Source organism: Larus michahellis, chromosome 19 (genome assembly GCF_964199755.1).
Source record: "Larus michahellis chromosome 19, bLarMic1.1, whole genome shotgun sequence".
NCBI lineage: Eukaryota > Metazoa > Chordata > Aves > Charadriiformes > Laridae > Larus > Larus michahellis.
The window spans coordinates 162,401-175,946 of record NC_133914.1 but is presented as its reverse complement, the minus strand read 5'-3'; the positions used below and the strand labels follow the sequence as shown (position 1 = coordinate 175,946).

At 63.5% G+C, this 13,546-nt stretch overlaps 1 protein-coding gene across 6 annotated transcripts; it reads left to right on the top strand.

Annotated features, from left to right (window-relative positions):
- Positions 1–937: 937 nt before the first annotated feature.
- LOC141732968 (CYFIP-related Rac1 interactor A-like) lies at positions 938–9,270 on the top strand. Of its 6 annotated transcripts, XM_074562584.1 has the most exons (13): positions 949–1,388; positions 4,189–4,270; positions 4,805–4,885; positions 6,145–6,224; positions 6,716–6,837; positions 6,921–7,026; positions 7,219–7,355; positions 7,516–7,593; positions 7,721–7,837; positions 7,943–8,022; positions 8,113–8,239; positions 8,477–8,547; positions 8,662–9,270. In XM_074562584.1, the coding sequence occupies exons 4-13, from the start codon at positions 6,152–6,154 to the stop codon at positions 8,723–8,725; spliced, it is 975 nt and encodes a 324-aa protein (XP_074418685.1). In that variant the 5' UTR covers positions 949–1,388; positions 4,189–4,270; positions 4,805–4,885; positions 6,145–6,151; the 3' UTR covers positions 8,726–9,270. The 6 variants fall into 6 exon arrangements, with proteins under 6 accessions (XP_074418686.1, XP_074418685.1, XP_074418687.1 ...); XM_074562585.1 differs by lacking the exon at positions 4,805–4,885 and having other exon boundaries at positions 938–1,388; XM_074562586.1 differs by lacking the exon at positions 6,145–6,224 and having other exon boundaries at positions 966–1,388.
- Positions 9,271–13,546: the final 4,276 nt, after the last annotated feature.

The window sequence follows — 13,546 nt, the reverse complement described above, 5'->3', positions numbered from 1 at the left end:
GTGGGGACAGGGACAGACACCATCCCTTTGGGACAGTGCACAGCGCTCACGGCCGGTGCAACCCCACAAAATCCCCCATTTTCCAGTGACACACTGGGCAGCAGCCACACAGTCCAAGCATGGGGTTGGTGGGTCATGGGCATATGCTGGGACATTGGGGTGGGCTCCAGATGGCTTCTCCGCTGGCATAGCCCTGCCACATCCACGGCATGGGTGCCCAGGGGCAACCCCGTGCCAGCCCTACTGAGGGCAGCGTTTGGGGCTGAGCTGTGGTTTGCAAAGAGTTTTAGAGCAAAACAGGGATTTCTCACTCACTTGCGCATTTCTTCTGCCATTCCTTTCCTTCAAGCCACATTTCCTCACCAGCAGCCTCAGCCTTTCCCCAGCCTCTCGCCATCCCAGAGCAGGTCCCTTCCTGCCCGCTGCGCCCCAGGGCCAAGGATTCATGGCAGGTGCCCTGGCCAGTATTGGGGTGCTGTAGGGTGGGCACCTATGCCATGCTCTGCTGCACAGAAGTGCCCTTGTAAAGCATCAAGGAGCTGGTGTCACCCACGCCATGTCCCTGGGGGGGACATCTCTGGGTGCTGCTGGTCAAGCTGGACGTGGGGTGACCACAACACTGGGGGTCCCTCTTGATGTCCCTCATGATGCCCAGCACTGGCTTGGGAAAAGGGGGTGAAGAGTGAACAAAACACAACATTCCAATTTGGGGGTTCCCCACCTGCTTCCCACCTCACTGGTCAGAGCATCCCCCCCACGGGAACAGCTCTGCGCTGGCAAACGCTCTCCAAACCCTTCCCGGCCCCAGTCTGGGGGGGTCCAGGGGGGATGGATGGTGTTGCGTTGCTGAAATGGTGCTCCTGGGGCATGTGTCTGCTTTGGCCCTGTGGCAGTGGCACTGGGCGGGTTTGGTGGCTGTCCCCCTCCCTGGAGAGGGGGAGCCAGGGAGAAGCGGTGCCGTCCGTGGGCTGGGGCAGGAGCAAACGAAAATCTGGGGCTTCCCTCCCCCTGCTCAGAGCAGGCTGCCGGGCTGAGCCAGGCCGGGGGGGGGGGGCAGGTGCCCACTGTGTTACCGTGTCCCCCAAAACCAGGGAGCGGCACCCCAGCAGGACCTGGAGCCCACACCCGGGCAGGCTGCAGCAGTGTGCCGGCCGGCACGCAGGGAGTTAAGCGTCCCCGTCTCCCTCACACTTGAGACGTCACCGTCACCAGTGGCGTGGGGGGGGCCGGGGGGCTATGGTGGTCTTTGTGGTGCATTCGGCAGCTGGCGCAGGGCGGCTCACGCACGCGGCGGACGGCTCGTCCCCGACACCCCGCGCTCCAGCAGCATCCGCAGACAACCGGCAGCGGCCACCGCCTGCCCACGCCTCGAGCTCCCCACCGCCACGGTGAGCAAGGGCCGCCACGGGGGACGGGGACAGGGATGCCACCAGGCCTGAGAGCGGGTGGGGGGTGGGGGGAGCTGTGGCAGCCCCTGGCTGCCCCCCCGCGGGGACCAAAACTGGTAGCAGCCCCTCACGGGGGCCCTTCCCTCCATTTGCACCCCCACTCCGGTGCACCCAATGCTTGCTGGGTGCCCCCAGGACGGCAGGTGATGGGGTGGGGGCTGCCCTGACCCCCCGCCCAGGATGCTGCAGCCCCATGGTGGCCCTGGGTGGGTGCGGGGGCACAGCTGGGTGCTCACCCGCGCCGGCTGGGTGCTGCAGCTCAGCTCCCCAGCAGTCCTGCAGTAAATCCTGCTGCTTGCCCGCAGCTGCAGCAAGGCAGAGGGGAGGCCCCCCAGCACCCCACTGGCCCCGCTCGGGGGGGAGCTCAGCCCTGTGGGGGGGACTCATGCCTCCCTCCAGCCAGGGAGGTCCCCAAACCCAGGGGGGAAACAGCCCCAGGAAGCCCCAACCCCACCCTGGGCAGGGCTAGGGGTGCCCTGGCTCATCCTGGGGCAGGATCTGGCCCCGGCACTCTGGTTCTCGATATAAGGCCCCCCCCCAAGAAAAATCCTTCAGGCACCATGCGTCTGACCCTGCAACATCTGCGGTGATGACAGTGCGGCCAAGGGTGGGGGGCAGCAGCAGGATCGGCATCGGTGGTGGCAGTGGGCACGGGGCCCAGCACCCAGAGGGCACCCAGCAGGCAGGGGGGGCTGTGGGGTGCAGAGCCGAGCCAAGGGCAAGGGGCACCCAGACCTTGTCCGGGGCTGCAGCGCTGCACCAGGCTGTGGTGCCCACAGCGATGCTGCGCTGGCAGCAAAGGGGCACAGCCCCATAACAGCCCCGGGTGACACAGGGGTAGCCTGATCCAGGGGCACCGCTGCCCCTTCGGTGTGGCCAGCCCGGGCACCGCCAGCTGGGGGGGAGCAATGCTCCTGGGTGCAGGATTTGGCCCTGCCTGCAGCAGGAGGGGGGTTTCACCCCATCGGCTGGGATGTCCCCGTGGAGGTGACACCGGCCGCGGGGTCCCCGTGGGGCAGGATGCTCAGGGGGAGTGAGGAGAGGCAGCGGAGCAGGGAGAGGAGCGGGTGCCCGAGCAGGGTAGTGGCGCGGGGAGGCCACCGCAGGGAGGGACAAAACCCAGGGCCACCTCGGGTGTGGCTGGGGGGGGACCCCACTGCCTCCAGCTCCGTGCCCCTCGCGGGCAGCCCTCCTCCAGCAGCACCCCTCTGCAAGAGCGGTCCCGGGAGGAGGTGAGTTTCCCAGTGGATTTGGGGCACGCGGCTCCCCCAGTTCAGCCTCATGGTGATGGGCAGCCCACAATGGAGGGAGCCCCTCACCCTCCTCGAGAGCCACCCGGGGAGGATGTGCTGTGACTCCCAAGGCCAAGAGCCACCGCAGTGTAGGCACCCAGAAACAGTGAAAATCGGGGGCTGAGCCCCAAGCAGAGCTGCCCCTCCAGGCGAGGGGGGACTGCAGCGATCCCCATCCTCCCACCCAGCAGTGAACCCCCATGCCACAGCTCAGGCCTTGTTCCGGGGTGTCCCCACGCCGAGGACTGTGGGCACCCATCCGTGTCCCCTCCCTGGGCATAAGCAGAGCTCAGCGGTGACAAATCCCAGCCCCAAGTCGCCCATCAAGGACAAGCGTGGCGCGGGTACGAGGACGCCCGCACGCCGATCACAGCATTTATGTAAATTCCTGAGCAGAGCAGGTGCGAGTCTCCCGCACCCCCCGGCACCTGGGGCACCCCAGGGACCCCCTCAGCATCACCCTGCAGGGACCAGCACCCTTCTGAAACACCCCAGCACCTTGTGGGACGAACCCCAGGGTCACTGTGCAAGGGCAGCGCTGGGCACCCCCACTGCGGGCTACAAGCACCCACCACACGTAGGGAAACTGAGGCAGGGGGGTACAGTGGGGAACCTGGGTGCCCTGGCTCCCCCAAGGCAGCTTGTGTTTTGGCACCCAGCTGGTGCATCCCATGGAGCCCCAGTGTAAATCCGCCACTCACCAGGTCCAGGAGGAGGAGCAGGAGAAGGCAGAGCCATCACTGTTGATGCCGAGGGGCTGCGCTGGGCTGGCGGCAGCAGCCACATCCCAGGCACGAGGCTGCCCCATCCCTCCCCACTGCTGCCACCTCCTCCAGCTCTCCCCCTCCCCTCCCCTCCCCTCCCCAGCCATGTTAATTAAACCCTGGTGCTTAATTGCAACCTGCTGAATCCCACAGCTGCTTCACGGAGCCTGCTAACACTGTGGGGCCAACCCCGACTGCCCACATCCCCATAGGAAACGTGGGGGACAGGGGAACTGGGGGATCATCCCAGCACCTGAGGGATTTGGGTTGCAGCTCATCAGCGGCATAAAAGGGATGTTCACGCAATGCGCAGAAAAGAGCAAACCCAACCAGCGGCGCCAGGAAAGGCGTCCCAGGGGATCTTGGCCTCTCCAAGGAAAGATGGGGACAGATGGCTCAGTCCTGGGTTTGTCCCCAGGCTGCTGGCAGGTCCCCCAAGTGGTGCGGAGGGAGGGGGATGCTCAGCTGGTGCCCGGTGAGCTCCTGTTGACACTGGCTGCTGGCAATAAAAAAATAATCAAGGCAAATAAGGTGAAGGCTGGTGGCAGCGTGCAGAGCTGTGAGCTGGGGTGGGGGGAGCCAGTGTCTCACCCACATCCCCGCCTGGTCACCCACCGGCGGGTCCCTGGGACAGGGAGGTGCCCAGGGGGGCGGCCTGACCCTCTCTCGCCCTCCTGCCCGCAGGTCCCCACCAGCCCATGAAGTGATTCAGGTGGGTGGCACAGCCCCTGCTCCTGCCGTAGCCACTGCCACACCAAGCACTGAGGTAAGGACCCAGAGCCATGGCCATGGGGTGGGTGGGATGCTCTGGCATGGGTGCCAGACCCCCAAACCGGGCCTGTGGGGCAGAAATCCCAATTGGGGTCTTCCCCTGTCCATGGGCGTTGCCCAGCTCCGTCAGCTGGGGGAAATGGCATGACCCCATGGGGGTCACCCGGGGCAGACCCCTGCCCTCCGTCCGAGCGTTCGGGGGGAACCAGGGTGCCTCAGGGGAGGCTGTGTGGCCGGGGCGCCCCCAGGAAGCACGATGCTTGTGAACCCGTACCCCACGTCCCTCCCCGCCGCGGCAAACAGCAGTGACAGAAGTGCCGGGGAGAGCTGCCACATTCCAGTGGACACTCACACCCATGTGCCCCAGCCGGGAGGGTGCGGGTTGGGGACAGCAGGGCCGCGGGGCGCAGAGCCCGGCAGGACGGGCACAGGTAGGTGCCACGGCAGCGGCGGCGGGTGCTTGGGCGTGCCGGGGCGTCCGGCCGGCGGCGCCGGTGCTGTTCCACTCTGTTCTGTTTCTCTCGCTCAGGTCTGCTGGCCATGGGCAACCTGATAAAGGTATTGGGCAAAGATTTAGAAAACTGTCCTCATTTTTTCCTGGATTTTGAAAGTAAGTCCCGTGAGCAGGGCGGGCGTGGGGAGGGGGCCGGGGCCACCGCCACAGCTGCTCTCCGGAAGATGGGGACAGGCACGGTGTCCCCGAGCAGCCCCGTGTCCCCAGGCGCCTCGGGGCAGCCCTGGCCATGCCCTGCGAAGGGCTGAGTCGGGCAGGGGAGCGGGACCCCAAGAGATGCCTCGTCCCTGAAAGCGCGGGGAGACGTCCCCAGCCGAGCGGCAGGGATGCAGGGTACATCCCAGCAGCAGGACCTGGCTCATGAGGACCTCAGGCACGTGCCTGCTGCTGTTAGTCAATGGCGCTGGGTGGCCATGTGGCACGTCCCCTGCCACCACCATGGCAGGGACAGCCTGGAGTCTGGGGGTGCTGGGGAAGGAGGGATCTGTGCCAGGAGGGGTGGCACAGTGGCCACAGCCTGTGCCTGAGGGACGTGGACTGGGGACCCCGGTTCAGCCCGGGGGATCTGCCTCAGGTTCCCACCGGACTGGGCTACCTGGGACAGGAGAGCATCGCTCTCGGACCTCCCAGGCTGGACACGGGGGTGCAGGGGAGATGGTGGCTGCTGTGGCCCGCCCTTCCTCCCTCTCCCCCCCTTCCTCCTGGGGCACGGCTCAGAGCGAGAGCGAGGTGGGTAAAAATAGTGCAGCGGCAACGGCTCGCCCCGGCCCAGCGCCGTCGGGGAGAGGCTGTGCACAGCTCACCGCACCGCCTCCGGCGCCGGCACGTCCCAAAATAGCTGGGGCTGGGGTCATGCAGCCACCCCGCTCCCACGGCAAGGGACCATTCTGTCTCCTCATGGGTGCTTTGAGGCAGCACAGCTTTGACCCCCATCCAGCCCCCTCTGCAGCCCCCCGGCTCCGGGACAAGGCCATGGGGGCCTCCCAGGACTGCCCGATTTGGGGCTGGCTCCACAGCTAGAGGGGAACATGCCCGTAGCCAAGACTCCGGGGACTCACTCACCGCTTCACCCTCCTCATCACAGCCCGGCAGCTCTCTCCTCCCTTCGCTCCTTCCTCTCCATCACCCCATCTGCCAGCGCTCATCACCATTGAGGGGGGGAAGAGGCTGCAGCCCGGGGCCAGGAGCAGCCACGGGGTCACCACCAGCCAGCCAGGAGCTCCCCGAGCCCCTGGGGAGCAGCGGGAGCAGGACGGGGGCTCCGGCCACCACCAGCCATTGCCCACAGCCCAGCACCTCTTCCCCAAGCACCACCTCACCATCATGCTTTTTTCCTCTTGTTTCTTCTCTTGCAGGTTTCACATGGGGAACCTTCTTAAAGTGTTGACTTATAACGAACTTGACCAAGGCCCTAATTTTTTCCTTGACTTTGAAAGTGAGATGGGATTTTTATTTTCCTTTTTTGTTTTGTACTTATTCTGAGTTCCACATTCACGCCATTTTGAGTTCTCGTCCCCGTCACCCATTGCATCGCGCCCATCCCAGACATCCACCCCCCACCTTCGCTGTCTGGGGGTCTCCCCGGGGAGGGGGGGCAGACCCATGACTGGGGGCTATCGCTCCGCACCTCTTCCCCAGGGCACTTCGCAGCCCGCTGGGGCCAGCCTGGGGCTGGGGGCTGCTCGGGGACCCCGGTGAGCAGGACCACAGTCACAGGGCAGCCAGGACTCACCCCCACCTGCCCCCGCCTCTGCGGCTTGGCTTGAGCTTGGGCAAGACGGACCAGGGGGAGAAACCCGCCAGGAAGGGCTGCGGGCTGGCGGGAGAGCTGCGGGACGGGGTGCTGGCACCCCAACTCCGGCTCTCGCCGCCCAGGACCCCGCTCAGAGCCCTCCGGGTTTCTCTCCCTGGGGCACTGCCCTGCAGATGCGCAGCCGACGGAGGCCGAGACGGCAGTGTGGAACCAGGTGAACGCCGTGCTGGAGGAGGCACAGGCCGTCCTGGCCGAGCTGCAGTCCTACACGGGCGCCGGGCAGGAGATCCGAGAGGTGGGTGCAGCCCCAGTGCCCACTGCCCACCCACCCACCCACCATGGCTTGGGACAACCACTGGTGCTTTTCCCCCCACAAAGGCCATCCAAAACCCCGGGGACCTGCGGCTGCAGGAGAGGGCATGGAGCGCCGTCTGCCCCCTCGTCGCCAAGCTGAAGCGCTTCTACGAGTTCTCGCTGCGGCTCGGTGAGCACCCCAAGCCTGTGTCCCCCTTCCCCGTATCCTCCCATTGCACCCTGCATCCCTTCCCAGATCCAGGAATGGAGCAGGCTAGGGGGAGCCCTGGCCGTGGTGTGGGTGCCATGCTGCCCCATGCCTCAGCCGGGGCCAGGGAGGTGCACAGGAGCGGGACGGGGGCCAGTGGTGCTTTGTCCCCAGAGAACGCCCTGCGGAGCCTGCTGGAGGCCCTCACCAGCCCCCCGTATGCCCCAACCCAGCACCTCGAGCGGGAGCAAGCCTTGGCCAAGCAGTTTGCCGAGATCCTCCACTTCACCCTCAGCTTTGATGAGCTCAAGGTACCATGTGGAACGAGGGCTGGTGGGGGCCCACGGGGTCCACACACTGGGGAAAAGCTGTGAGCAGCACAGTCCCTTGGGACCCCCATGGCTCACCCTGGGGACACCAAGCCGGCCATGGCCCCCGCCCCGGCCCTTAATGCAGGGCTCCCCTCGGCAGATGACCAACCCTGCCATCCAGAACGACTTCAGCTACTACAGAAGGACCATCAGCCGAAATCGCATTAACAACCTGCAGGTGAGAGGACAGTGCTGTCCCACCCCTGTGCCCAGGGACAGCCTCCCACAGGGGGTGGTGACAGGATGGGGGACACGCCAGGGAGGGTCACTCACCTCAATAGCCGCCATCATCCCCCCCTCCACAGCTGGATGCAGAGAGCGAGGTGAACAATGAAATGGCCAACAGGATGTCCCTCTTCTATGCCGAGGCCACCCCCATGCTCAAAACACTCAGCAATGCCACCACCAAATTTGTCTCGGAGGTGAGCGAGGCCAGGGGGTACCCTCAGGGGGGAGGGGAAGACCCCCTCCAGCCCCAGCACCCGGGTCAGGAGGGGAAACGGCAGCCAGGACCTGTTGGGTTTCAGAACAAGACCCTCCCAATCGAGGACACGACCGACTGCCTGAGCACCATGGCCTGTGTCTGCAGGGTGATGCTGGAGACCCCGTGAGTACCCCACACGGGGAAGGGGGACACCTCGGTGCTGGGGTCCCTGTGCCGCCCACCCGGGCTCAGCCGGCCCTCCTCCTGGTGCAGGGAGTACCGGAGCCGCTTCACCAACACTGAGACCCTCCTCTTCTGCATGCGGGTGATGGTCGGTGTCATCATCCTCTACGACCATGTCCACCCCGTGGGGGCCTTCGCAAAGACCTCCAAGATAGATGTGAGTAGCCATGGGGTGCACCAGGGGGTGTCACAGCCATTCCACTCATCACAGGACAGTGGTGATGCCCAGGGGTCCCTCTCGCTGGGTATCCCCTGTGGGGACATCCCTAGGTGAGCTGATCCAGACAGGGGAAATCATCCCTGCCCAAGCAGCGAGGAGGAAGATGGGGAGGAAGGGGAGCAGCTCCCTGCAGCGCGTCCAGGCTCTCACAGCCTCTCTTTCTCCCCACACCAGATGAAAGGCTGCATCAAAGTCTTGAAAGACCAACCATCAACCAGCACCGAGGGGCTCCTGAATGCTCTGAGGTGAGCTGGGGGACTGCGGGACGCAGGGGAAGAAGTGGCGTCCCCCAACGGTGCAGTGGAATGGTGGCAGAGTGGGTCAGGGTGCCACAGGGTGACCGTCCCCTCTCCATCCAGGTACACCACTCGGCACCTCAACGACGACACCACGTCCAAACAGATCCGAGCCCTGCTGCAGTGAGCACGGAGCCAGCCCTGACCCTGCGCACCGTCACCATGTTACCTACGTCCATGACCATATCGTTCATTTTGTACAGAGGGAAAAAGGACAATAAGAAATACACAGAAATACAAAAAAAGAAAAAATCAAAACGGTCCGAGGCCACCCCCTATGCGCTCCTGCCCCCTCCCAAGCCCCACCCCCCAAATTAGCACCCACTGCTGGACACAGGTGCAGGTGGCACCACGGGGACACTGCGCTGGGGGTGCTGGGGCTGGGCAGGATGGACCTGGGCAGGGATGTGCCGATGGGGCTAGTGGCAGCGAGCACCCATGGCACGGGGGCAGTTTGGGGAGGGGGGAAAGGGGCAGGTGTCACCCCCGTCCTCGTCCCCGAGCATCCGGCCGCAGAGGAGGAGGGATCCTGAGAGTCTGCGCTGACTCTGGTGGAAGTGGCTCAGTCTCACCCGGTAGATTTTTAATCTGAGCAATTAAGTCTCCACTCACCTCTTCTTTTCTACATCGGTTTTTTTTTTGGGTGTGAAATAAAATGACATTTAATCTGTTCATGGTAGAACGGGGCCGTCTCTGACACATCCCATCCCGTGCCACACTGGTTGGAGGCCCCCAGAGCAGCTGCAAACTGGGAGGACTGGGAGGCTGCTGGAGGCCATGGCGGGCTGTGCTTTTGCCGGCAGATGGCCCTGTGACACCGTGACAAAGCAGCCCCGGCACCCCCCCACTAGTGCCAGCCCACTGTGGGGGGACCCCCTCGGCCTCAGACCCCCACCCGCAGCCCCCCGAAATGGGGGGGGAGGCCCGAGGGGGCCCCTGCAGCGCAGGACCCCGCACCAGCCTTGGCGGGAGATGCATCACCCCCCCCAGGGACACCCCAGGGCTCCCCCCGCCATGGCCACACTCCTGGGGCACGGGGCCAAGTCCCCCGGGGTTTGGCGTCCCGCCACTCTCCATCCCGCTGCCTTTCCCGCCGGGCAGCCGTCCGCAATGCCAGCCCCCCTCGCTACTACGCACGGCCTCCCATGCTGCTCGGGGGCAATGGGCACCCCACGTGTGACACCAAGACCCCAGAACCTTCCTGAAGGGTGGCTCCCCAGCAGCATGGCTGTGCCTCAGTTTTCCCACCTGTGCAATGGGGCACGACCGCTGGGGGACGCATGGGTGGGGTCCCTGCAGCCCCCTGGGCCCCAGACGCCCCCACTGAATCGCTCAGGGTGCCAACACAGGGGCACCCATCCTGCCCAGCCACTCACTGCAGCCCAGCTCAGCCCCCACATCCCCAAACCCACACGGGCACCCACCAGCACCCCCTGGCCACGGGAGCCACAGGGGCTCACAAGCAGCACAATGAGGGGACACACGGGACCAGGGCGGGGGGAAGACCTGGCAGCCCCCAGCCCTTTGGATACCGGCATTTCCTGGGCCCAGTGCCAGAATCCGGCCGTGCACACCCAGGCTTTGCCGCCAAAGCCGCCAAACTCCCGCGCGACGCAGGATGCACACGCTGTTGCACAACCTGGGCCAACAGCTCCTTTTATTTTTGGGCTCTTGCGACACGGCTTCCCCGCAGCCTGCCCGAAATGCTGCCAAGGCACCAGATGGGACACAGGATCCGAAACACCCTGCCCTGCTCCAGCAGCTCTTAGAGTAATTCCGTGCACCAGCCGTGCCTCAGTTTCCCCATTAGTTACCTTCGCACACCAGCCCTGTGACAGCACTGATGCCAGCCAGCCCTGCCCACCCTACGCAGACCCCGAGGGCTTCCTCCCGCTGATCCCTTCACCCAGGGCTTTGTTAAATCTCCCTGGTGGTCCACGGATCCTACCTGCAAACTGAAGATGAGGCCAGGACGTGGCTCAGTTCGGTGGCTGCAGCTGCCATGGGTTTGCAGGAGACGCTGTTCCCGGGTGACACTGTCCCCCAGACAGTCCCCAGCCCATCCAAGGCAGGATCATACCCTGCAGTGTGGGAACTGGGGTGGGAAGAGCTGGGACAGCATCACCACCCGGGACCTCCAACTGGTACTAAGGGACAGCCGGACCCTTTAAACCCACCAGCAAACATGGGCACAGACACCAGCTGGTCACCGGTGCCAGGCGAGATGGCAGCTGTGCCACGGTGCTGGCCGGCTCCCAACTCTCCAGCCGCCCGCAACATCCTCCCCCAGCACCTGCAGAGCTGCCTCTTCCTTATGGGAGGGATGAGGCCAAACTCACACCACATCTGTGGCTTCAGCCCTGTCTGTCCCCCACGCAGCACCTCGTGGGGCAGAGCAGGCAGCACATCCCACCCCAGTGAAGGGCAGCACTGCACGGATGAGAAATTCCCTGCAGGATGAGCAGATTGGAGCATTTTACAGCCAAAACACGGTAGGAAAAGGCAACCAAAAGGTAGAAGAAACAGAGCAAACGCAAGTCCTTGAACATGATGGATGGATGTTGGATCTGAGATCAGCAAAGGGGCTGCTTTGAGCTCTGGGGATGGCGGCCACGAGCGAGAGCAGCAGCGCTCGACCAGCCCAATCTTCCTGTGCTGGCGGCGAGTCGGGGCTGAGCTCCACATGGTGCTGGGCAAGGGGCTGGCGAAGGCTGAGGGCAGGGAGCGATGGGGAGGCAGACAGTGGGATGCTGCCTGTGCAGCTCTTGCTGCCGGACGCGAGGACTGGGGCTGCGCTGGCTGCCACAACGCCTGCACTCCTCCCAGCGTGTCCCCTGGGACCCACATCACCAACCCCGCCTGGCACCCAGCCCTGCTGGTGGCCAGGGACAGGAGCCCACACCACCACTGTACCGAAACACCAGCACCCAAGTGAGGGGACTCCTCTGGGTACCGGCAGCACCATGGGGACGATGCTTCATCAGCGAGGGAACAGGTCTCCCAACTTCAGCTCTCCAGTTGCGATGCTGAGCCGTGCCAGAGCACCAAGGACTTTAATTGATGGCGAGCCAAGCCACACCAGGCCTGTACTGTTTTCTAATCCCAGTGTAATTAATGACCTTATCTCTGGCCAAAGCCATTTAGATTAAGTGGCTGGTGTGATGGGCTCGGCTGCTCCGGCTGCACAGATGGGAGAGCTGCGTTTGTCTGGGGATTAGCAGAGGGCAGATGGAGTGAAGTGCCATTCCCCATCCCCAAACCGCTCAGCATCGACAGCAGCCTGAAACCTGAGACCACAACAACTTTCTCAGCAAGTCCTGGCCGGGACTGGAGTGCGATTTCCCATTGTTTGTCCCTTCTGCAGGGCCCAGAGCAAGAGGAGCAGGAGTTGAATGTGTGCCGGCACCGGGAACCAGTGCGACCGCTGCCAGGAGCTCCATCCCAGTCCCCGCCTCGAGTCCTTTGAACAACAGAAGTACAACAGAACCAGCTTCTTCCTCGGAGAGCAAATCATCGCTGAGCCCTGGCTCTGCATCAATAAAAAGCTGTGTCCTCATCGACAGCCCCAACCTCTCCGAGAAAGCAAACTCACCTTCTTGCTGCTGGCAGGATCAGGGCGTGCTTCCACCTTCCATTTCCCAGTCCAGCCACAGCATGAACAAGCAAATGTGACAGACCTCCGTTCTCCTGGGACACCTGGGAGCTGCCACCCCCAAAACAAGGCACTGCAGCGGGTGGCACAGAGCAGGGGGGAGGCCTGGGAGACCCTGCCCTACCGTGGCTCTTGAAGAGAACAGGCAGACTAGCAGCTATTGTGGAAGAGGAATAACATTTATCTGCGGGGATAACAAAGTTCATATTAAACCGATTAAGGATATTAAATCCATTTCTAACAGTATGGTCATCTGACTGCACTGAGGAGACAGAGCAGGTAATCCCACTCCCCATTCACAGAGCTGCCCCAATGATCCCAGCCTGGCCTGGGGAGATGACTCAACATGTCCACACTATCAGAAGACCACACTCAGCACACCTGCGGCAAATGGGGCTTTATGCCCAGCCTCACCTGCACCTCGTCCATCCACGCCAGGAGAGCACAGTTCCACGCCTCGACCCTTGGCCGTGTGCTCCAGCGCTGGGCTGAGCCCATATCCACATGCACCTGAGTAAGGTGGACGGCAAACAAGTCTGGGCTGGAGAAGAGGTTCAGCTGGCGCCGCAGACAGACCCAGCAACAGGAACGCGGTGCCCAGCATCTCAAAGCTGATGCCCAGCTCTGCCCAGTGCTGGCAGAGAAAAGCCAACCCAAATTCCCAGCTCTCCTTTGCATATTCCCTTGAGTCCAAGCTCTCACGCCACCCTGCGCCCCTATCAAATGGCCCAAGGCAGCCATCCCACAGAGCATTACAGAAATAATTCAATGCGGAGGAACATAAACTGGAGGTTTAATCTCATCCCCATCAGAGCAGGCACTTCCAGAGCCCGCGATGGCAAATCTGCCCACGCAGCCCTTCCCCTTGCAGGCTGACCCCCAAGAGATGCCTCTTGCCACGTGGTGTATCGCGAGCAGCGGAAGGAAAGAAATGTGCTCTACCACCCCAAAACCCTCCCAAGGAGGAACCGTCTTGATTGCATTTGCCAGGAGAATCCCAAATGCCCTGGAAAAGGCCCTCCTGGTTCCAGCCAGAGCGGCACGCCAGGAAGTGCAGTGGCGCAGACGGCGCTCGTGTCCTCCAGGAATGCCGCCGCGGAGACCAACTGCCTCACGGATGCAGCACAAGGAATTTGCTGCTCAGCAACTCAGTCAAATGCGGGGCTGGTTCCCACTGCCAAACCACAGTGTAAACCCCCGGGAATTCAGCTTTGACTAGGACAGACTCATCTGTTGCAAACTTGATGAGATCATTTCCAAGTTCCTGTTTAACAGGTGTCAGCTCCTTCTGCACCT

Bases quoted from the DNA above. Each gene is read 5' to 3' on its own strand.
- LOC141732968 (XM_074562588.1), top strand. From the start codon at position 6,113: ATGCTTTTTTCCTCTTGTTTCTTCTCTTGCAGGTTTCACATGGGGAAC. The intron at 7,838-7,942 runs GTGAGCGAGGCC...GTTGGGTTTCAG, and splicing joins CCACCAAATTTGTCTCGGAG to AACAAGACCCTCCCAATCGA. The intron at 8,548-8,661 runs GTGAGCTGGGGG...CTCTCCATCCAG, and splicing joins GGGCTCCTGAATGCTCTGAG to GTACACCACTCGGCACCTCA.